The sequence below is a fragment of the Trichinella spiralis genome, assembly GCF_000181795.1.
Source record: "Trichinella spiralis strain ISS 195 chromosome Unknown Scfld4, whole genome shotgun sequence".
In the NCBI taxonomy this organism is placed as follows: domain Eukaryota; kingdom Metazoa; phylum Nematoda; class Enoplea; order Trichinellida; family Trichinellidae; genus Trichinella; species Trichinella spiralis.
This window is the reverse complement of record NW_003526943.1, coordinates 10487101-10511947: the sequence shown is the minus strand read 5'-3', so window position 1 is coordinate 10511947 and position 24847 is coordinate 10487101. Positions and strand designations below refer to the sequence as shown.

At 32.8% G+C, this 24847-nt stretch overlaps 4 protein-coding genes across 4 annotated transcripts; 1 reads left to right on the top strand and 3 right to left on the bottom strand.

The window, feature by feature from the left end:
- Nucleotides 1-1424: 1424 nt before the first annotated feature.
- On the bottom strand, nt 1425-5705 carry Tsp_06315 (transporter, major facilitator family; the record flags this gene model as incomplete). Its single annotated transcript, XM_003378342.1, has 6 exons — nt 4991-5705; nt 4131-4808; nt 3644-3733; nt 1859-2020; nt 1662-1799; nt 1425-1598 (listed from the first exon to the last, which is right to left on the bottom strand). Coding segments are annotated over exons 1-6 (1957 nt in total), but the record flags the coding sequence as incomplete, so codon positions are not given.
- A 656-nt stretch (nt 5706-6361) lies between these two features.
- Tsp_06316 (conserved hypothetical protein bucentaur or craniofacial development subfamily) lies at nt 6362-7008 on the top strand. Its single transcript, XM_003378341.1, has 2 exons — nt 6362-6414; nt 6915-7008. Exons 1-2 carry the CDS (start codon nt 6362-6364, stop codon nt 7006-7008), a joined length of 147 nt encoding a protein of 48 aa, XP_003378389.1.
- Nucleotides 7009-7721: 713 nt separating this feature from the next.
- On the bottom strand, nt 7722-14420 carry Tsp_06317 (heat shockprotein A). The gene is made up of 16 exons (XM_003378340.1): nt 13582-14420; nt 13244-13521; nt 12924-13162; nt 12540-12857; nt 12321-12479; nt 10371-10623; nt 10236-10294; nt 9892-10017; nt 9710-9835; nt 8954-8998; nt 8628-8751; nt 8460-8553; nt 8305-8365; nt 8144-8239; nt 7953-8074; nt 7722-7794 (listed from the first exon to the last, which is right to left on the bottom strand). Exons 1-16 carry the CDS (start codon nt 14418-14420, stop codon nt 7722-7724), a joined length of 3012 nt encoding a protein of 1003 aa, XP_003378388.1.
- A 2089-nt stretch (nt 14421-16509) lies between these two features.
- On the bottom strand, nt 16510-24735 carry Tsp_06318a (phosphoprotein phosphatase 1; the record flags this gene model as incomplete). Its single annotated transcript, XM_003378339.1, has 13 exons — nt 16510-16566; nt 16621-16735; nt 17181-17494; nt 19257-19361; nt 19506-19634; nt 19689-20033; nt 20090-20231; nt 20478-20597; nt 20647-20820; nt 20948-21138; nt 21714-21779; nt 22838-22944; nt 24511-24735. Coding segments are annotated over 13 exons (2090 nt in total), but the record flags the coding sequence as incomplete, so codon positions are not given.
- Between the last annotated feature and the right edge of the window lie 112 nt (nt 24736-24847).

Below are 24847 nucleotides of genomic sequence, written 5' to 3'. Positions count from 1 at the left end.
TGTCTCGAAATTGTCAGAACGTCAAGTTTGAGGCAAAAGGTATCATCAGGAAAAATGAACTTTTAAATTTTAAATTTTGCACAACTTTAAAGTATATTTTTTTATGAAAGGGAAAATTATTGAAAATAATTCTTGTAGTCACCAAACTGTCGACCTCTCATTTCAAAAATGTGCGCATCATTGACAAAGTCAAAGTCAGCAGTGATGCAAATCACTGAACAATCGCCGAATATTTTTAACAGTAATCAGAGGAAAACTTCCACATCTTTATTGAATGTCCCTTTATTAAGAAAAGATGAAGAAAAAAACCAACACAATTCTGTGAGCAAATGCAAATTCGATGTTGGATTGTTGTTTTATTTAAAATTTTCTTAATTTTCAGGTTTATATCAAATGATGAATAAGTGATCACAGTGGGAATTTATATTTATTAGAAAAATTGCTGGATTTTTTGGTTTTTGAAAAACCACTTTTACCCTGAAATATTTTAACATTTGTGATCATTGCGGGTTGAAAATAATTTTCTTTCTATACGAATTTAGATTCAGTATTTCAACGCGTCAAAATCTATCTATTTTTCGAAATTTCTAATAAGATTTATTTGTATTAAGCCTTCATTTGTATTTAATTATGTTTATTTCAATTTCAGTTCTTTTAATTTAAATCATTTTTGTAATAAAAAAATTCTAAAATTTGAATAAATATTTTTATTGCTTATTATGTACCGTTTTTTATAATTGAAATAATTAGGTATTTTTTAGAACAATTTCGACAACTTTACCACATATACTTTAAATAAATATACAATTATATAAATACCATTTATTGTAAATAATTATTCATTGCAAATGATAAAATCTGGATGCTTTATTTTACATTAAGTTCACTTCTTCATATTAGTTTTAAATGATGATTCAGAAAAACAAATCATAATTTGTTGCACTTATTATAATATTGTAATGTAATATTAACTTTTTATAATTTAAAACGTAAATTCTTAATGCTGCAAATGTGATACAATGTGCTCTACTATCAAAGCACAAAAATAAAAAAGTGAAGTCATCATATAAATAAATACTTTGTAGAAGTTGAACAGAAATATTCTATGACTGTTGAACAGTGATCTATAAATAGCACTGATTTTTTTGAAATTATCAATATGGTGTACACGTCAATGAAATTTTAAAACATTCAAATATCACTACAAACTTCAACATTCAAAAACAGCAGCAACATCAACAACAACAACGAGTTAGTAATCGTCTTGTATATGATAGCTAATGATGTTACCAAATTGCATTTCAAAGCAGTTGTATAATATTGGCAGTGCTATAAGCAATTCAACCGGGAATAATTTTACTTCGCACCTAAATCATACAGTAAATTAATATAAGGTCAACTGAAAATCAACAGATTGAAATTACCTAAATGACTTGGCAATTGTTCAAAATTCACCGGCTTATCATATGGCTCTTTAACATAACGATCGTATGCTTCTTGGGTTGGATCAACGGTCCCATAAAATCCCGCTGCACCGGAATCCAATAATTTTTCTGATTTTGGCGAAAATGGCACATGCATTGGTATACCATGGGGTGCTAAAAATAAAACAATTACATTCTATTTCGTACCGTGCAGTTATGCTTAAAAGGAATCCAAACCTAAAGTATGTTGCTCATCTAGAAAGGCTTCGCTGTGATATTTAATTCCGTCTCCACTCATGAAGCGATTGACTGCATAGAATATTCCTAATATTACAAGGCAAGAGAAACCATAAGCTCGAAACATAAGCTGGGTTCCTGAAATTAAATATTTAATCAAAGATACAATATAAAAATGATTTTCTTTTTCTCAATACCAGTATATGTTATTATTAGACCTCCGAACAATGCGCCGCAACCTCTGCCAAGTCCATGATGTAAACCTTGCAGCAAACCTTGTGCAGACGATTTAAACTGAGGTGGTGTTGCCAGGGAAATGTACGACGTTGCTGCAGCCCAAACTGCGGCATGTGTTAATCCTTAAAATATGGAAATGTGAAATTTATTATTTGTAAAAATATTAACACATTAAAAAAACAAGAAAACAGGTCGATAATGGAAAATGAACAAATCACAAACGCTAATTGCACTTTATCGACAATTTTTAATTAATATTAAACGCTTTCAATTCTTGCGTGAACAAATCACACGCACCTTCATATTTGAAATTAAATCAAAATACATTTTTCTGTGAAAAATATTTTTTTAAACATCTTCAACTTTGTACGTCGTCAATATCAAACAGCATTCTTGATGAACAATCACAATTTTCCAAGTAAATCAGAAAATAAATATGAAAAAGATAATTATTATTGGCTTATTTGATTGCAATAAATTCTGCCTAAATCAAAACAGCCTATTCACATGCAAATAATATGAAAGATGAAATCAATTTTAAAACTTCATAACTAATTATTTTCTCCTTGCAAGTGATCAATTAGAAATACTTTGATGAAAGACACAGTCTGATAAATACAATTGATGCTTGCTTTTTAAATTTATTTAATCATAACTAAGAGATGAGAAAAATTCAAGTAGGAATTTATTTAAAAAGTCTTATAAATTAATTTTTTATCACATTCTAAATGAAATTTTACTTTAAATTTTCATTATTATAAAATATGAAAGAAATTTATTTGAAATCATTTTTAGTGTTTCTCTTTTTGAAATGACATTTACAATAGATAAGTTTAATTAAATGAAACTTTTCTCATCTCCACTAGATATTTCATTTTTTAAATAGAAATTATTTACCGTATGAAAAGTAGAAACGATAACGGCTCAATTTATAAGTATATGGAAAGATTTAAATGTATGAAAACATTCACGAAAAATTACTATAGTAACTCAACTAAACGCTGAAGTTTGGTGAAAAATTTCTGCTGGACACATAATCAAATAATCAAATATGCAGAATGTGTGAATGAATTTGTCTGGAGCTGAAGAAAAAGTGCCAATTTGATTCTTTCCCACTGTATCAAAAAAAAGAATTTCTGCTAAGAAGCTTTCAACTAGGAAAATTTCCATTAAAATAATTAAATCGCACAATGAGTTTGAATAAATAGAATACTTTCGATTAACAATGAAACTAACTGATTTCATGTCAACGCTGTCAACGGTCGAAAATTCCAGTGTTAATTTCAATTTTCCACACAACAGCACAACTTGGTCAATCGATTCCACCCATTACATGACAATCCGCATCTCCTCGTCTAAGCAAACAACGCAAGCAGCCCAAGTTCGATTCTTATGCATACGATGGAATGGTATCTGACTAGCAAGCGGCATCACAAGCGGATGCTTTTCACTTTTTTGACTTTTCCACAAAACGCTGATCGAATATTTCTGTCCATTATTAGCATTGGTGATTTTTGTTTTCAGCCTCTTCAAGTGTCGGAAATTTCAGTTCCACTCGGCAAGCGAGTCTAATCAATACAGTCAGATCGATACTGATCAACAACTTTCACCCCTACCTTTCGGCAACTCATCAACATCTCATTGAAAAACTGCTCAAGCTATTCTTCAAAATTCCTAACTGTATTGTCTCTACTCTTTTTTTTGGAATTGACCAGCTGAATGATGATTAAAACAATTTTTTTCACTTAACATAACAGGAACAGCAATGATAATTAAAATTATGATAATAATGAATACTGTCGCCTGCCCATATGCTGATTGACTGGTATTTTTTTCTGAAATAACAAAATAAAAAAGCTGCTCTTTTCGAAAATGATCAAAATTGCCTATTGATCAATAATAGCAATCGATTTGATTCCAACTGAAGCTGGGAAAACAAGATCAATGACTATAACTGGATGCATACAATTTGCCAGCTTAATATTGCGCGAGCTTCGTTTGCTTAACCATTAGAAGTCAATCATACGCTATTGCTAATGGGAATTGTTGACAATACGAGGAAAAAACAATATTACGACAACTCGTTAAATATTTTTTACATATCTTGACAGATACACAAGATTCAATTATAATCATACATTAGGCGTATATTTATATTGAAAAGTCATTACTATTGCTGATGAACAGGAATCCAAATTAAAATTATTTATAATTTCTCGTGTATTTGCCTACCTTGGATAAATTCAAAAGGAAGAACCCACCATGGATCCCTAAGCCAGCTGATGTAAAGGAAACGTGCCACGTTGGCAATCAAACCGACGTAAAGTACTTTTGTGTGACCAATTCGATTGATCAGCCGAAAGCTGAAAAAGTAGGCTCCAATTTCAGAAACATGATTTATGACTGACGCAAGTCCATATAGCGATGGTGAGCCTCCAATATCTTGCAAATGCCAGAAAAGAAAACAAAACACTAAACCAACGCCAAAGCCCATCCACCAAGTGACGAAAAGAAAGGCGGAATAGTGAGGCGTGGCGAATGTTTTCATCACGTTGAGCCATTTGTGCCCTGGGCTCACCTCCTGTGCTTCGGGTGCTTCAGTGCGTGCCTGTTCAGCCACCAGAGGATCAACATTCCCAATTTGACTGTCCATGATGCGCTGGGCAACCTTTTTTGAATCTTCACCAAAATCAGAAAATTTAAGCTGTGTAGCGACCAAAAATGCACAACTCATCAACACCGAAAAAGCAGCAAAACACAGTGTATAATTCTTCTCTTGGATGTTCAAACCGCATGGATGACTCGGAAAAACGAGACTGTAGTCCAGCGCTATGCCAATTATGAACATAGCCAAACCCCACCCAAGACTTCCAAACATCCGTTGACGTCCGTACAGTTCAGGATGATCGCCTGTAAGATGAATTTTAAACAAAAACACAAATTTTCAATCCAATGGAAATTACCTAATAAATTCAGCGTGCAAGCATCGGCTAAAGTTATAGCCGGTGCGCTGAAAAATTCGCCAATTATGATCGTAATCAGCAGCAGCAAGAAAACTTCCTCCACGGCTGACTTTCTGTAGACTTTCTTACTATGAGGCGGGGATACCAGATGGCCCAACTTTTCTGGATCATAGTTAACGATGGCGCCTTTGTCTAATATGTCGGGTGAGATGCCTGGTGTGCGTGCTTCTTTGTACATCTCAGGTAAGTAGAAAAAGGCGAACTCTGATTCAGCAGCAGTTTCTGATTGAAATTCGTTCAAATCCATCAGTTTCTTTCCCATGGGGGAACTTTTCTTATTTCCATCTGAATCCAGCGCTGGCACTAGAAACTGATGACTAGAGTTGCCGATCAAGCAAAACGGTGAATTTGGTTGTATGAAATCTAGAGACAAGGTAAATACAATCCAGCAGATCAGGGAAAACAGTAAAATCGCTTTCCCTTTGCGAAAACGATCTGCTAGACCTCCCCAAAAAGGGGCGCTGGCAAATTCTACAAATGGTCTAATGCCAACGAGCAGTCCGGCTTGAGTAGCATTCATGCCTAGCTGTTTAAAATATATTGATATGAGAGGAAATAAGGAGCCAAAAGCGGCGTAAAAGAAAAAGTAGAATAATTTCGACATGAACAGCTCTCCTTTGGAAATGGCTCCCAATAAACTAGCTGATCGTTCCAGCAGCGTTCCAGATCTTTGCATTTTTCCACGACTGAATGGTTTTTCAGCGCCATCAATTTTAGAATAATCGGTCGCAGTTGGTTCTGACTGTTGATATCCATAACCAGAAAGCTGTTCTTTGGTCTGCATGTTTTATCGAAGACGGAAACGGAAATGTTGCTGCAATTTTCACAGAATATGCTTATGCTCAGTGCTACAGAACACTCAATTAAGCAGATCACAGCTCATGATCTGAGCAAACAATGCAGTACGCTTCGCTGCTTGTATTCTCACCTGCGAATGTTTTCGTGTCGTACTGTAGATTGCTCAATTTGGCCTGTAGGTTCACACATGTTTGGGAAAAGTTTTTAATGAAAATAAGAAAATATAATCACAAACAATATGATCATTTTATTTTCATTTACAAATTTTCTGAATGCTTTTAAAATGGCATTTTATAATGCAAAATAATGGTAAACTGTCATATAATGAAAAACTATTAAACTGCCTAGTTGTGTATTTTTGACAAATTATTTCACATTAGCATGCGTGTGAGTAAATCACATCACTTTCAAAGATTAAAACTGTGAATTCAAACCAAAAGGATGAAACAAATTTTACAAAGTGACAAGCGCATGATTCGACGACTATCAACTGAATCAAAAACATGCATTTTTACATATTTATCGATTGTTTTTACTACTCAGAAATAGATTTTTTTTCAACACTATTTCAATATGCCCTGCTTTTAAGAATTTCATATATTGACTAAAAAATTTTCACCTGTTTTCAGTAGAGCTGAAATTATGTCTGATTATGTTGGAGTGCATCAAAGAACCGCTTGTTTGCAGCTAGCAACGTTTGTAACAATCGAATGCCAATCAATGACAGCGTCAATATTTCAAATTAATCCAATAAATCATGCTCTCAAATAATACAGAAATCTATATAGACAATATGCCTTCAGCATGAAAGCATTCTGTCAACATTTTTTACAATTACTTATTTAATATTCTATTATGAATGTTTGACATATAAGTGTATATTATACACTAATTAATAAAGAAATGAAAGATATGAATATAAATAATGCATTTTCAGAAAAAAATAAAAATTAAAAAATGTTTTTGAAAAATTCGAATAAAAAGTACTGTATTATTCTATGCATGATAAATAATATTAAGCGGCAAATAGCTTGCGTCTTTAAAATATACATCTGCATTCATCCATCCATACATATAGATGAACAATTTCAGCAACGTAAATTTTTTTATACGTTAATGCAACGGCTGGTTGCGTAAAGATGCGTAACTTATGATTAATTTTTTTGATTGTAAACTTAAAATATACATATTATAGATTCAGTTATTTAATAAATGAAAAAGTCAAAAAGATGGACAATATGAGAAACAGCACTTGCTGCTGTTGTATGCAAAAATTAATTTTCCTATGAAATTTTAAAATTCTCGCATAAAAGTTTCGATCATCTTTGAAATGGCTTGCAAATTTTGAAGTGAAAAAATCAGTAAATAATTAGTGCAAAATCAATAAAGTACATTTAAATATTATGAAAACGTTACTTCTCAAAAATTGTACATTACTTTTCATAATAAATTCAATAGGCACAAATATTGAAATATATTCTCGCCTTTTTGAATATTTTGAATAGCATTTAAATGAAAAGAAATAAGTGCATATATTCTACGTAAATGTTTATCCAAAAAAAACATTCAGTTGCGTTGCTTATAGTTTTCCATCCATTAAATAAAACAAACATTCCACGTCAGTGCTATAAAGCGTCAGCACACTGCATGAAGCTGATTTCGAGTTGAGTATCATCTTTAAAATATATTGTTTGCATTCTGATGTGTTATGTAGGTGGTAATCTCTCAATTGAAATTTTAAATCTTACTTCACCTACTTGGACATAATCTATAGAAAAATATTTTACCTAATTAATTTTTAAATAAATAAATTTTGTTGGAAAATTCATGCAAAATTAATAAATGCCATTTATTAAATATAATAAAAATTATCTTTAAAATAATGAATAAATGAATTTTAAATTGTGTAATTTTCAGCAACTAATCAGATGTTTGTTCTGTATAAATAAATTTATTAATAAAAAGAACAAAAGTAATGTATATTTTATTTTTGCAAAGAAAATCATTTTTCACTTGAATCAAAGCTTTCTGTTTCCAATTCATTTGCTTCATCATCAACACAATAATCATCTGGTCTAAAAAGTTAAATGATTAAAGTTGTTCACTCAGTGTTATTATTACTATTATTGGCATAAAATAAAAATAATATAAATAACATAAATAAAAGACGAATCATAAATTTAAAACTTTTGTTTAAATAATACCCTAAAAAAGAAAAAAAATATTCAATTACAATTGAACAATTTTTGGAAAATTCCGACGCTCTTCTTCAGTGTAATCATCGTAGCGTTTGGGCACACGCATCACTTGTTCCAGATGATTGCATACATTTTTCAGCAGATGACTAGGAACATCCTGCAAATAAGTGATTTATCGGTTTACGGATACGAGTGAAATTTTGCTTTTTAAATTTTCAGCTTTTACTTTGTCAGCAAAGACATGAAGACGTTCAATATTTCGTCGTTTTGTTCCTAAATCATGGGGACCACCAAGTGCTCGATAAACTTCCATGAAGACGATCTATGAAACAAATAAAAACAATAAATATATATTATATTATATTATATTAAAAACTTTCCACTCACTCTACAAGGATCTACTTGGTGAATTTCATAAGCTGGAATGTTCGATTGTCCACGCAAATATCTGAATAGCGAACAGACATTCACTAATATTAACATTTAAATTTACATATTACGTTATATATCACTCTAAGAAGTACTGTTCAGAAGAAATTTACCTGTTATCAAAATAATAATCTAATCGCTTCCAGTCAAAAGCCCACATAGCAATGTGGCGACAATTGTATACAATAACATGATCACCACAGTCACCTTTTCAATAAATAATCATTGATGATCAATTTTAAACTGTCATTATTATTATTATTATTATTATTATTATTTACTTGCATGATGAAAAATTGGCTTGTTCATTCCTCGAAGGTAATGTGCAACTTTTCCAGCCAATAATATCGGATCCTGCCATTCTGCATTGATAATATGCCATTGACGAGCAAACGTCAACCATTGCTGGAGTTAGAAATAGAAAGCAAAAACAAACAAAACAATTTTCTTTAACTATGTTCATTATTTTTCAATAGATAATTTTATTTATAAAAATATACAAAATTTTTCCCATCTGAAAATTCATTTACTTTGCATGTAATGTTAGTTGAATTATTTTAAATATTTATTCACAAATATTTCAATTGAATATTCTGATAAAAAATACCTGAACTCGCTTGAAACTGCTAATTCCACTTCTTGAAGTCATTCTCTGAAAAGATTTCTATTCCTTTTATTAATTAATTTAACTTTATGCCGAATGAAAAAGTAGTCAAACAAATAATACATGCCCCATTGAGCAGTTTAAAAATATTAAAAACAAAATATATTTCTTCAAGCAAACTTTTATTTCCAGTCTTTCACATTTTATAAATTTTCAACACTTGTGCCGTCAATTTATAAATTTTATGCCTTTTTCAATATTCTTTTTCAATTCAGGCAATGCCGTATCCAACAATTTTTTTTCAAAGTTGTTCATCGCAGGCAAACCCAAATTCCTTTCCACACCATTTCTCTAAAAATTAAAAATTTATTAATTAATTTTCCAAATTAACAAGAAGTTAGTCGGTGATGAAAAACAAATCATAATAATTTACTCCAAGCAAAACAGGCGTAGAAAAGTAAGGAATGCCCGGTATGATATCTGATTGCACAAATGTGCATTCAATTATTCCACTTTTGCCGCACATCGCGTCCAGAAGCTGAATTTCAAAAGTGCCTCATATTTTACAAATGCGTCTGAACGAACAGCTTCAACACTTACCGAATGCGTGAACAGCATCCCAGCGTAAGCCATCGACAACGTAGCCGAACCCTGCACAGAAACAGCCCCTTTTTAATTTCGCAATTTCATTCATATTTTTTTTATTACAGTTCCCTCTTTCGCTTTGACCACTTCCGTGCCGGCTTCTTGAATTCTTACTGTCAACTGCTTCGCTTCTTCTTCATCAAAAATCACGCTCGGCTTGCACTGAGACAATACAGGGATTATGGTCACACCAGAATGACCGCCTATTACTGGACAATTGACCGACTTCACGTCCAGACTCTAAAAAATTGTTTCATTAGTACTCTTGTGACAATTCGTAAATTCTTCTGACAAACCTTCGCCTCGGCGATGAAAGTGTTAGATCGAATAATATCCAACGTTGTGACACCAAACAATCGCCTGTAATCGTAAACGCCATACTTTTTCAACACTTCAGCAGCAATTGGAACAGTCGAATTTACCTATTAAAATGAAATCACTTCACATTACTCAAAACTATGAAAAATCATTGACCAAAAAAGAAATAATAAAGGAAAACAAAATTACTGGGTTCGAAATAATACAAAGCATAGCTTTCGGAGAATATTTGGCTACAGCTTCTGTCAATTCTTTCACTATAGAGGCATTGGTGTTGAAAAGATCGTCTCGAGTCATTCCTGCACAAAATAAATGCACATACCAACATGGAACAACAAACAAAAACGTACAGAATAACACAGAATAATGAAAATAAAAAAACTGCAATTTTAATGTTAAGCTCAACAAAACAGCAATATGCTAATTGATCTAGTACCCAGCAATATGCTAATTTTACCTGGCTTTCTTGGAACGCCCGCAGGAATTAAAACAACGTCGCAACCGTCGAGGGCATCTTTCAACTGCTCTTTGCCATTGTGAGCGGAAATTTTCGTATTAGTGGACAAATGCGACAAATCGGCTCCGACACCAATAGTCTTCACCAAATCGTACAAAGCAAGATGATTAATCTGCGGGCACATTTTCAACAGCAAAGACATTGGCTGGCCAATACCCCCGCTGGCACCCAGCACTGCGACTTTCATGCCGCCCTAAATTTCAACAATGTTTCAGAAAATTATGCATGAAATTAAAAAAAATGCTTTACACACGTGGTGAAAATTCCGCCGAAGTCCAAACTGAAACAATCGAACGCTACGCAGAAGTTGCATGATGACTAAAAGAAAAGTAAAATCATTAAAACATCACCCCTCAAAGTCACATTTATTTCATCATTAATATTTTCAAAAAAATCATATCAGTGAAAATATTTCTTTGAGAAAAAATTATTTCAAAATAAAATTAATGCATTCTTCCTTGTCATTCACACAACTCACTACTTCAACGTCATAGAATGCATTTGATACAGTAGTACTAACTCTAGTAACCAGAAAGTCAAGTTTAAACATCGATTTTAGGAGATTAAATTACTGTATCTCAAAAGCCTTTCTCATTTCTTATTCATTAAAATGTGTATTATTATTTACCAAAATTTTAATCATGTTTCGATACTAAATACTGAATAAAAAAATTCAAGTATAAATTTTTTCATTTCAATTTTTTAAGAGCTGTGCTTGTTTAAAAATAATTTTCCTAGTAAAGAATGCTACATTTTTACATTCCATAACTTTAACAAATTCTAAAGATAATGTTGAGAAATCTTTTCTCTATACCTGCTCATCGATGCTTAAACTCCCCATGACCAAAATATTGTTTCTTGCACGCAACGCAGGCTGCCTCCCTTGTTTTTCTTGATAGTGAACAATGGAATAGCAATTAAACGGTCAAAGGGGCAGCGTCCATGCTGTATACCTGTCACAATTTTGGTGGTCAGTTGCTCCGATCACCGGAGCTGCACAGATTAAACGGTTGCACAACCAACCCGTTTATTGGATCTTTCCTCCATAATTTGAGGCACCAGACGCGGAATTAGGCCAACCAACATGTATAAATAAGAGTGAGGAGGGAACACAAGCAAGAAAGTTATCCTTGCAGACGCTCGAACCGCTCATTAGCTACTCCCTCATTCCCCGTTCTTTAATTCAACTGAATAATATTGAAATAAATTGAATTCTACGACACTCATTGGTTGGATAACTTATAAATAGAAACTTACAGTCTACTTACAAAAGAGATTTACAAGGTTGAACAGACAAATTCTTAACTAATAATCTTCAATATAAATAACAGTAAGTCTTCTTCGTTAATGAACATGACATGTTTTCAAAAATTAAGGATAAATATAGTAGCCATAAAAAAGCATTTTTTATTTACTTAGCATGCTTTCTGCCAATATCGCACAATGCAATTCATTGTTTGTAAATGCTGACGAATTTAAACATTTTCAAAAATTGGTTTTGCAGTTTCAAGACAATTGACATTTAGCAATTTATTATTAAATGCGCTTTATACTGTAGTTCATGATTGTTCCAATTAAATAAAACTTTGCATTATTCAGTTCAACGTGCCAATGCATTCAGTTCATTTTATATAATTTATTAGAACTACGCCCAGAATATTGCAGCATATATAATACGCGTTGACTAGGTAATAATCATCATCATATGCTTTTTTAATCAACTTCTTCAATAGTAGGACCACCACCACGAGACGCGCCACCTGGAGGTGCACCTGCAGAACCTGCAAAATTCGGCATACCACCTGGCATTCCACCACCGCCATCTCCCTTAAAAATGAAAAAGTTCAGATTATGCAATGCAAAACATCATTCTGTCAATGATGAACTTACTTGATACAACTTTGCCATAATTGGATTGCACAGCGATTCCAGGTCTTTCTGCTTGTGCTCGAATTCATCTTTTTCGGCCAACTGATTTGTTTCCAGCCAGCGCAAAACTTCTTCACATTTATTCAACACCGCCTTACGATCTGATTCAGGAATTTTATCCTGGAATGGAAACTGTTATTTCGCAAACCCAAACATAATATTATTATATAGTTCTCTTACTTTCAATTTTTCATCTTCAATTGTTGATTTAACATTAAAAGCATAACTTTCCAGACCATTTTTCGCTTGAATACGGTCTCTCTGCTTTTCATCTTCCTGTTTATATTGGTCGGCTTCTCGCACCATACGATCGATGTCCTCTTTGCTAAGCCGACCTTTGTCATTAGTAATGGTGATTTTGTTTTGACGGCCGGTACTTTTGTCAACGGCAGAAACGTTCAAAATGCCGTTGGCATCGATGTCAAACGTAACTTCAATTTGTGGAACACCACGTGGAGCAGGTGGGATTCCAGTCAACTCGAACTTTCCAAGCAAATTCTACAAAGAAGAAAAGCACAAGACAATTAACTTTAAATGAAATAAAAAAAAAACAGTGAAGCTTACATTGTCTTTAGTCATTGCACGCTCTCCTTCGTACACTTGAATCAATACCCCAGGCTGATTGTCCGAGTAAGTAGTGAACACTTGCGATACTTTTGTAGGGATGGTAGTGTTGCGCTTAATTAGCGCTGTCATTACACCTCCTGCGGTTTCAATACCCAACGAAAGAGGTGTCACATCAAGAAGCAACAGATCTTGAACTGCTTCGTGCTTTTCGCCGGACAAAATTGCCGCTTGAACAGCTGTTAAAAAAAATGTTTAATGTACACATATACACACACACCATCAAACAATGCAACAATAACAACGCAGCTAATTCATACCTGCTCCATAGGCAACAGCTTCGTCTGGATTGATGCTTTTGTTAAGTTCTTTCCCATTAAAAAAATCTTGCAACAACTTCTGAACTTTAGGAATGCGAGTAGATCCACCCACCAAAACAACTTCATGAATCACTGCTTTGTCTAATTTCGCATCACGAAGAGCTTTTTCTACTGGTTCCAAAGTAGAACGGAACAAGTCAGCATTCAACTCTTCGAAGCGAGCTCTTGTAATAGTGGTGTAGAAATCAATGCCTTCGTAGAGGCTATCAATTTCAATGCTAAAAACAAAAGAAATTTGTAACAAAGGACAACTTGAAATGAAAAAATAACTAACTTACCTCGCCTGTGTAGAGCTACTCAACGTGCGCTTCGCTCGTTCACAAGCTGTGCGCAAGCGACGCAATGCGCGTGGATTAGATGACATGTCCTTCTTGTTCTTGCGCTTAAACTCAGCCACGAAATGATTTACCATGCGATTGTCGAAGTCCTCACCACCCAAATGAGTGTCACCAGCGGTAGACTTGACCTCAAAAATGCCATCTTCGATGGTCAAAATAGACACATCAAAAGTACCACCACCAAGGTCAAATATCAGAACATTTCGTTCACCGCCACCCTTTCTATCAAGTCCATAAGCAATTGCAGCCGCTGTTGGTTCGTTGATGATACGCAAAACATTCAAACCAGAAATCGTTCCAGCGTCTTTGGTCGCCTGACGCTGAGAATCGTTAAAATATGCCGGAACAGTAATTACGGCATCCTTAACAGTTTTTCCCAAATAAGCCTCGGCAGTTTCCTTCATCTTCACTAACACCATAGCACTGATTTCTTCTGGTGTAAATGACTTCGACTCGCCTTTGTATTCGACTTGAATTTTAGGTTTCGATCCATCGTTGATAACTTTGAATGGCCAATGTTTCATATCAGACTGCACCGCAGCATCATCAAATCGACGACCGATGAGTCGCTTCGCATCAAAAACTGTATTATGAGGATTCAACGCAACTTGATTTTTTGCCGCATCTCCAATCAGTCGCTCGGTATCGGTGAAAGCAACATAACTTGGCGTGGTACGATTCCCTTGATCGTTGGCAATAATTTCAACTTTACCATGCTGGAACACGCCAACACAACTGTAGGTAGTACCCAAATCAATTCCAATAGCATTCTTCGACATCGTGCAACGAAGCAGAAAAATTACTCACAACCCACAAGGCAACCTGAACGTAAAATGACGTTTCGAGCAATGTAAACGCTATCGTTACCAATGGAAAATTTTCGAAAATCAAAGAAATTCATAGAACATTTTTGACCAATCAGAAAGCACTTTATTGTTAAGCAAGTTCATTCTAACTGATTGTCATGGGGGTTGAAAATAAAAAATAAGTAAATAAATATTTAAAAAAATTTTAACAAAAAAATATGGTTTATTTTTTTTAATTTTAGATTTTATTACCCACGATTTTATATTATTTTATAATTCTAAGCGTGCTTTTTTGATATAACACTTACTGTATTCTTAAGTAAAGAAAATCAAGATGAATTTGTAATGATGCATCGCAGATAAAAAATAAATAATGTTGAAATTTATAAAATGCACGATTAAAGAGCATATAATTATATTAAATGAATATTTTTAAAAATATCAATAGAAATGATTTAAAACGTTAATTATTTTACGACATGAAAGTAGCAAAAGAAAATTTTAAGAGCTTATTCTGTAATGCTTTAGGTGTAAATTCATATAGAAAAGAACTATATTAATATTTATGTATTAAATTTTAGCATCTGTTTATTTATTGTACAACTAATAGATATTATATTACAAATGACAAAGTAATGGACATTGTTCCCGACAGAACGGCGTCGACCTCGTAGGCGTGACACACTCTCGGATCAGCGTGTGCAAGGCGTGGTCAGGACAGGAATACTGTGGACCCACTGAAGCTTGCTCTGAAGATCATTATCGCGACAATCCGACTAGTGCTGTCGGGGTCGAGGAGGCCCCCTGCTGCGTGAAGGATCAGCTGGTTGTTCGGCGAACAAAGGCCTATTGCACAAACAATCGCAACGGCGCGTTATCAGATGACCTAGAGGAGTGGCGGTAGTAATGAAGCAACTAAAGTCCGTCGGCGTGGTTTGCCGAGTGGTGAACAAAGGGAAGAAAATTCCAAGGGTCGGCAGCTGCCTGACAGAAGCTTAGATCTTGACCTGGATAGTGCGCACTTCCCGACCGACCGAGATGTTCTATTTGCGGTTTACGCTAGACACCCGCCGGGCCGCTAATTCCTGGGCTTTATATATATTTATTTATTTAGGTGGCAACGCTCTGAAAGGCAGGAGAGAGTGAGCAGTAGGACGAGAAGGACAGAGGAGAAGAAAAAAGCTAAGAACAGAACATTTGTGTTCAGTGTGCATCGTCCACTGTTCGTGCCTTACGTTTAGTAAACCGTGCATCAAACTTGAGCATCAGTATCGACAGAGCTCCATTTGTCGGTACAGGCATCTTTCTAACTGGACGGGTCATAAATTGAATGATTTAAACAACATAAGTTCTGTGTAGTTACACTTATAATGCAAATAATGTAAAAACTAACAGTTTAACTAAAATATATTCTTTACATTTTAAACTGCATCTTGTTATTCACTGATATGATAAATCGTTTGAAACAGGTTTCCGTCTTCTTTGTAATATTTATTCATTCAAAATATCTTATCTTTTAATTAACTAGCACTACTAAAAAAAGTACTTTTATAAATTTCTGTTTTTCAATTTAAACTATAAATATTAAGAAAAATATCAATTATACACCACTTCTACGAAATTTACATTCTGCGATGAATCATCTTTTCAACAGAAGTAAATAACAATGATGCAACTGCAATTTATTTGCTATCTTTAAATTGAACATTAACTTCATTATCAAATGTCACTAGGCTTTTTTGCAATATTGCTTGTGCATTCCCCAACTGGGGAAGTTAATTCAATACTGTTCACTCGTAACATCGACAGCGGCGTACGATAAACTAAAATACAAATATATAGGTTGTATCACAGAAAACAATAATCTTTCAAAATTATAAAACAATATAAAATGCACTGCTCACAATTTAACCGGCGTATATCTTTCCTCCTGACGAAGAAGAAATCCACGTCAACATTTGAAAATGTTTTTTCTATGACCGTAGCATTAACAGCAACTTTTTCTTTCCTAGACAAAATCCATTCCATTGATTAAAAACAAACAGCTAAAGTGAACTTTATATTACGGCAGCACTGGTGTTCCGAACAATGTGAAATCACTGGAACCAACGCACAGTATCTATAATTTCCATTTTATATAATTATTCTACCCAAATAAGCATTTAATAATTACCTTTTCAAGTCGAATTTTATCTCCCACTTTAAAAGGATATGATCCTTCGACAATAATAATGTCTTCTTCGGTTACTTTGAATTGTTCATCACCGAATTTGACTATTGCAAAAAGTCTGCCATGTGAATGATTCTTAATTTGTTCATTAACTTCAGCGATTATTTCTAAAAAAGTGATTTATAAATCCTGTCACAAAATATTCTATCATTACCATTTCCACTTGGCATCGACGAAAAAGATCTATTAATAAATCTAAAGCTTTTACAGCAGGAATAATTTCTAATCGAGAGAAAGTAGGATAAATTTCCTACTTTCAAAAACTTCATAAGCTGGTTACGCATTGAAAATTTTAACTAAACCAGTCATTCATCCAGTATTTAATTAAAATCATTCAACAGCAATTTCTGTTAAATATTTGGGTAATGTACCTCAAAAGTGATTGATTGATTGATTGAGTGATTATTAGAAAAAAAAATTTACTCCAACAGCATTAAGTAAAAATGAAAGTTCAGCGAAAAACAGATGGATCAAAATCTCTTTCTTCCGCCAAGTTTAAGTACTTTGTGGACTCAGTAGCGACCGAACTGGCAAAATTTTTCTTTAGATACTTTCGCCATATTTTTTGAAATTCTTCTTTCTGCTCATCATCCAGCAATTCAAAAATGTCATCATTCACATTTACTCCCATCTGAAACAGTTCCCTGTCAAGTTCACTTTCATCTACAGCATCAAGGTCAGCATCTGGAAAAATACGAAACAAGCTTTCTCTAGCTGACTGCCTGCTTATTTCTTCATTTAATGATGCTAGAATCGTATTTCTATTTTTGATAGAAGATTCAAACTTCTGGGCCTTCAGCTCTTCTTCGACACATCCCTGATAAAATTTTTCGCTACACTGAACATGCTTTTCACTTCGATAACAGCTAACTGAGCAAAAATGAATGCTGCATTTCGGACACTCATATACTTTTTCTTTCAACTGATCGCAGATTTTACACCGTTCAGCCATTCAATTAAGTTTTATTTTTAACAATAAAATCAACATTCGCTACTGTATCTTTGAAAACTAAGAACAAATACAGTATCCTAAAATTGGGAAACTGCATATCCATTGAATAAATAATAACTGGCAAGCAGTAAGTCATCCATAATTTTTTTGATAAATATTTTCTAAATTTTTTTCAAAATAATAAGAGAATAATGAAAATGTGAAATAAAGCGCAATCTGATTTCACGTTACAGTTTCTCTTCGGACAACTGAAGGGAGACTATTCATTTTTGACTGATGGCCATTTCTGAAAGAGCTCTTTCTTTGACTCGCAACTGAATTATTTTTCTAATCAGCGTGCATTATGTTATTTTAGAAAAATAATTTCCATTATTAGCTTTTAATGACAGTTTTTCCGATTATGCCTATAAATCCATTTAGCCTATCAGTCAAGAAGGAAAAACTATCAAAAATGTGTTTTGAAAACGTCTTCATACATGCAAATGTACATTTAATGTAGAAAATAGTAAAGTACAAATATTTTCAAACATCACAAATTTTATGAATATTCGAAATGTAACTTTTAAAGCATCAAGAATTTTTAAATATTTCTTGACTAATAATGCATTAAATATCATAGTCATTCACAATTTTGCATGCGAATAAATCATGGGAAGATCTGCTGAAACCAATATAAAAGTATAAAACCAATTAAAATTTACAGCTCACCTAGCTGAAAGAATGCTGGAGCAAAACCAGCCGAAAATACAGTAAACTCTCCAGAGTACAAAGATTTCTTATTTTTTCAAAAATTTGTAATACGTATAAACAACACATGGAGATAACAATGCATTCTTACTTTTATTCTAGCAGTAATAAATTGCGAGTACATATAATATTAATGCATGAATACATTTTATATTATTTTTCACAAGTAATAAAAATTATTCATTTTCAAGAAGTTCACATTTATCGAAGATGTAGATTCCAAATGGCAAAAACAATCTGTTTAATTCGGTAACATTGGCGTTCGTAAAATAAATATTTGATATTGAAAGCAATAAAACGAAAGCTAATAAAAACAGTGCGAATATTTGTGAAACCCAAAAAGTACTCTTCATGCTCTTCTTCAATTGCTTACCAAGTAAGTGCATAACATATCAGTGCTTATACAAAGAAAATGTTTAAGCATTAATATGTCAGCTGGCAAAGTTGTTTTTAAATTCAACACTACATTCAAAAAGGTAAAAATATTGACAAATAAACGCTCTTCAACTGATCAATTTCATTTTTAAACGCATCCTAAATATAAAATACACAAACACAAACAAAAACCAAAAATAAAGACGACAAGTGAAGTGATCAACTGCTGTTGTACAAATTCTTCAATTATTGGCAATATTGAAAAGCGCCAAGTGAACGTGGATTCAACGACTGCCGCTGCAAAATCAGTGCTTTGCTGATGTTCACCAAATTTTGCTGCTGCAAATATTCATACTTCCAACAGTATATGTCTTTCATAATTTTCTAAATATAAAATTAGCTGTACAAAATATGCAAATTTTAATACACACAACTGCAACAGATGGTATAAAAATGCAAATGAACATAAATATATTAAATCAATGCAAACAATGACATCGCCTACCTGAATAGCATAAAAGTTGCCTTTTACAGATAAACTGGCATCGGTTGTCTCAGTTGCTTTAGTTAATACCAGTTGTGCACCGCTGGCTCTGCGCAAATTGCGAATCTAAAAACAAAAAAAAAACAACGACAAAATTATCACCTTCGTGAATTGAAGTAAATTTTAATATTAATCATAATTTAATTGGCATAATTTGGAAAAATTCAATCATAAGAATTGTAAAAATCAAAAATATTTCAATTCGCTTACATTTTCTCCACCTTTTCCAATAATTCTACCAATTACTCCTGCAGGAATGGAAATTTTCAAATGAAGAAAACCCAAGTGAAAAGGCAGCTGAATTTTGTCACACAGTTGTTTGTAAATTAGAAATAAAACCTGAAATAACATAAATATATATATATAATCGGATTAAAATGTAATTCTGCTTACTTTGCTGTTTTGCATAAAAGTGCCAGTAGTAACTACAACTCTTTCAGACGTTACAGGTAAATTTTTGGTTGCAGCTTGAGCATCTTTTTCACTTGTACGTACAGCTTCAACGGCGGCACCAGTAACGAATGCCAAAAAGCGAAGATTGCTTTCATTGGAACCAATAACATCTTCAAAGTCCGAACTTTGCAGAAGAATACGGATAGCATCGATCAATACAAACTGATCGACAAATCCTTTGTAAACGTAATTTAGCAAATTGAACGTTTTCTGATTGTGAATTATCGGTGGAATTGAATCCAAGTTCACGCTCGGTATACTTAACATAGGACAAACAGTCTCGGGCTGAAAGTATCCATTGTTCAATTAAAAAGAAACATCACAATTTAAACATTTCTTACTCTATTAGACATATCCGCATTCCAAAACTGCCGCAATTTTGCTGAAACAACTTTCTCGCCATTACGCAAAGCTTCCAATGTACCACGAATGGTCACAGTACGCTCCATATTAAAAACATTAAATTCGTGAATTATAAAACTCCTAAAATTCACACAGCATATTAATCATTATTTAATAGAAGAATTCAATAACATCTACTTATACATTAAATTTACTACTTTTTTCAAATAAAAATGCTTACAAACAACTTTACTCATTATAAAAATTGTATTAATAACAATATTTTCAAATCAACAAAATTTATTTTCAAATAGTTAACGGTAATTCCTTTTTTCCTAATTTCACTTCAAAAATATCTAAGTTTTAAGATGAAAAAAATTTACTTACTTTGATACGTATATATCAGCGCCGGTTTCTTGAATTATCTGCTTAATTGTAGCACCATTTTTACCAATCAAACGGCCGATCAAATTGTTGTGAACACGAATTTTAAGCTCGAGTTGAGAGCTGAAAATCATATCATATATTAAATATACGCTTAAAATAAATATACTACTTGTTTGTATCTTCTGCATCTCGTCCTTTTTCCCTTTCAACAAGTTGTAGTATCTTCACGCAAGCATTGGAAGCATTGTCAGGATTTCCAAAAATACTGATTATTCTTTCAGCATTTTGATAAAACGGATTATTCGCCGATCTATTTTCTTTCACATCTTTTGAAAAGTCAACCCTACAAATTAACACTTTCCGTTATTCAACTTTCATAAAATTTAATAACATAATAACGTAATTTAATTTAACATAAAAATTTGAATATGGTTTCTTAACTTTGAAAAGTTTTATTTTCAAATACTCACACACAACGTGTTTTTGTCACTTTTGCTATGTCTCGAATAGTAGATCCCGCGTGACCAATAATGGCTCCAACAAATTTTGCCTTCACTACCATACGTAACGGCAAATGGCAACTTGATGAAAGTGAAGCACCAGCATACGCACTTGGTGAAGCCTTCACAGTTTTGTCTTGTGCCATAGCAAAGTTCACCAACTGAAATAAAAAGGAAAAAATATAAATTACACTACTAAAAAGAAAGCTTAAAGTTCCGATAAATAGAAAATATCGGATTATAAGATACGTACAATCAAATGAATTTGATATGCAAGTAAACTGACCTCAATTAAATCATGTTATGACTTCATGCAAAATTTTCAAAACTTATTATTAAAGAGTTTCAGCAGTTAAAACATTTCTTTACATATAGATACGAGGATGTATACATAGATGCGAAGCTATCAAGCAAACTGCTAACAAATACAATATCATTTTGAAATGTCTAACAGTGAAAACGCAGCATTAATTTAAAACAAGATTTATATAAATAGATAAAATAATGCTTTCTACACCTGCTATACAAAAGAACAATGATAAACTAAATAAAGAAAATTTTTTATACAAACTTTATAAAAGACAAAAATATAACATAAATAGAAGGAAATTATTAAAAAAAAGATACACGCATGAATAAATTTCACATTCCAATAATCATAAATTTTTAAGCAGAAAATATCTCTGAAGAAAATATTTATCACAAAGAATGCAATAGGCAACGAAATAAAACGTACTTCATAAACAGTTGCTTGTACTTCTGTAAATGATTTACAGGTTACCACAATTAAACTGTAACTTTCCTAAAAGTATAAAAATTAATAATTTGTTTTCATAATTTATACCACTTAGCTATAAAATTTTATCGATGATTTTAAATTTTCATATACTTAATCTGCATTTAAGGGGTAGACTTAAATAACAATGAAAAACCATGCTAAAAACACTATAATAAGCAAAATAAAATATTAAAAATTTAAATAGCATTTGAACTACAAAAATAGTTTTCACTTTCATATTTAACAAACTATGCTTCACTTTCAAATACAGCACCCATTTTTCAATATAACTGTATATAAACCGTTATTGAAAAGCAAGATGCCAATAAATGAAAAGTGAACTACAGTCTGTAAATTTTCTGAAACATGCCTGAACTGAAATTCAAATTAAATTGAAACTGAAGCAATTTCATTTTAAGCTGTATGCTAAATCATTTTTGAATAAAAAGCTAAGAAAAATAAAATTGTTATTCCTTCATGATGATATTGCAAACAGGGCGCTCACAGAAATTTCATGATCGAAGGACCTGTAATTATTGAAGTTTTTCAATGCGGTGATGTATTTATGATAGACCTAGTTCTGTTCAAATATTAAATCAACTACGTCGTCGTTCTCAATCTATGATTTTTGAATGTCGATAAACGAAGTAAACACTGCTTAATACAAATGCAGTATTGAAAAGTAACAAAGCAAACAGCAATAAATTCACAGAAAACAATACACACGTACTATCAGTACAACCCATCTACATTTACCATTGTTCAGATTTCACGTCAAAGAAACTTTTACCGTAATCTGACAGTCAAGTGCAAACAAAATTCTGTATTCAACATGTGGACAATAAAAAAATTAAAATTTGCTTACTCCTTTCATTACATTTAATTTGTCGGTCAGAAATAAAACATGGACTGCTGTTACACAGTTTTATTGATTTTAATATCTCCGCAGTTGACTGATGTATTCTTTTATTTTTACAAATTCACTACGTCTCGCGCAACGCTGACAGCTCACTATTACTATTGCAGTGTTTCCCGCGTTATCGTTCGCTGCTTTTCTTGTACCTTTTCTAGTCATTACACACAAGAGAACAACGTTTTGCTATCCTAGCAATACACACAAATACACGCACACACACATACAGATATAAGATTGCATTAACAAAATAATGACCCATTCCAACTGCAGCGTCTGAATAAAAACCTACACTACCAATAATAATGTTTAGGAAGATTTGGTCCAGTTCAGGCCAAATTTTCACCGTGTTTTCTTATTGGTCTTTGAACGCGCTATTTAATTTGACCTTCATGCCTTTATGTTTTTGTTTTTCCTTGTCTAATTGCTCATTGATTCAAACCTTTCACTTTTGATTAGCTGCAATATAATTTTATTATATTGGTTCAAATATTTCCATTTAGGATTACGTAACTTCGATAGTAGTGACTTAACATTAATAATCAAAATATTCATTATTCGAGAATTGCTTTAATCAAAATTTGCGAAATTTTACCATTCAATAACATTATGTTTTTTTAATCTATTATTATTGAAGTTCATACTTTTCAGTGATCAACATCATCATTATTCTATATATCATTGTAACGCAATGAAGTTATATAAAATGTGACAATATATTCAGTGAAAATATTTGAAAATTACTTTTCAACACTAGTTTGAACTCAGCAAAACAATGCAAGCTATAATAAGAAAAGCAGGGATTTTATTTTTCATCATTCAAGAACAACAGCAACAGTAAAGAACAGCCAACAGCAAAATAATAAACACCAGTGAACAATACTAATAAAGTGGGAAGAACGAAAACGGAAAAAAACTAAATAATGCAATACAATTAAATAAAATACAAATATAATACAATATAGCACGATAAAATACAAGTATTACAAACAGGGCTTACACAAGGTTAGCGCAGAAATGAGGCAGATAATGGAAATCCGTAATAAAAAAAGCCCAAACAAGATTTTAAAGAGCAGTTTTTTCTTGTTCAAACTGTGCAGCTCGATACCGCTAACCTCGTATACACTTTGCTAGAGAATGATCATGACTAATTATTCTAAGCATAAAAGTTAATGATTTATGACACATTCAGACGAAAGAAGACGAGCCCCCATACTCCCAATAACTACATCTTATATTAAAATTAATACAGTCTGCGACAAGCTGTAAAGAAAAAGCAGGGTGATGTACAAATTTTCGCCCTTCTTTACGTACCTAAAAACCATTTGTAATACTGTATGTTGCTATTTCTACGGCTGGATTGGAACCCGTCAATGTGTTGACTATTGCATACCTAATACCTTGTGCATGCTTGCATACTGTTAGAACAGTAAATCGTTGTTCCGTTGTGCGAAATGCCTGGAAGGAAAATGGCGACAGCAACGAACGATAATGCCGGAAATGCAACAAAATTGTAAATATTTTAATGATAAATTAGACAAATAGTACAATAATATAATGAACAATAATTTATTGATTCAAAGATGAATTGCATATGATACATGTGATCTGATGAATAGAAATGAGAGCAAAATAATTTCAATAGAAATCATTTTGGTTTTAACTGAAAGATTTTACAACAAAGATTGCCGTCCACCTGCAGTACACCAGCTAAATTGGAAAACTGTCTGCAGTAATTAGGGGCGCTAAAGATGGTAACTAAATGGGCGTCAGCAAAAAATTCATAACCAGGATCAACCACTTGATGCGCCCGTACTATGAGATCTATACGCATCTTCTCACAAAATTCTAGAATGACGTCTTCTCCAAATACATAACCAACGTTACGGGAACTGATTTCCCAGCCATTAATATTTCGGTCAGGATCTGACCACAACAGGTCCGCCAAGAGCCCTTGAAGCGGAATTTCCACCGGACGTTCAATTGATCGTATTTGATCAAAAGTTTCCAGATCTTTGGATAATCCTCCATGCATACAAAATATTTTACCAGATATTAGCCCTGCTACTGGCAAAAAATTGAACAAATGATTGAATTTAATATAAAGATCACGTGAATATCGATGGCGGACTTCTTCAAGAAATCCATATACACTGTTAACAGCTAAAAGCTTCATGAT

Excerpts from the sequence above, each read along its gene's own strand:
- Tsp_06316 (XM_003378341.1), top strand. The coding sequence starts at position 6,362 with ATGTCTGATTATGTTGGAGTGCATCAAAGAACCGCTTGTTTGCAGCTA. Across the intron at positions 6,415-6,914 it reads GCTTGTTTGCAGCTAGCAAC|ATTCAGTTATTTAATAAATG; the intron begins GTTTGTAACAAT and ends TACATATTATAG.
- Tsp_06317 (XM_003378340.1), bottom strand. The coding sequence starts at position 14,420 with ATGTCGAAGAATGCTATTGGAATTGATTTGGGTACTACCTACAGTTGT. Across the intron at positions 10,018-10,235 it reads TTGTTTGTTGTTCCATGTTG|GTAAATTCGACTGTTCCAAT; the intron begins GTATGTGCATTT and ends TCATTTTAATAG. Across the intron at positions 8,240-8,304 it reads ACCAAGTAGATCCTTGTAGA|ATCGTCTTCATGGAAGTTTA; the intron begins GTGAGTGGAAAG and ends TTTGTTTCATAG.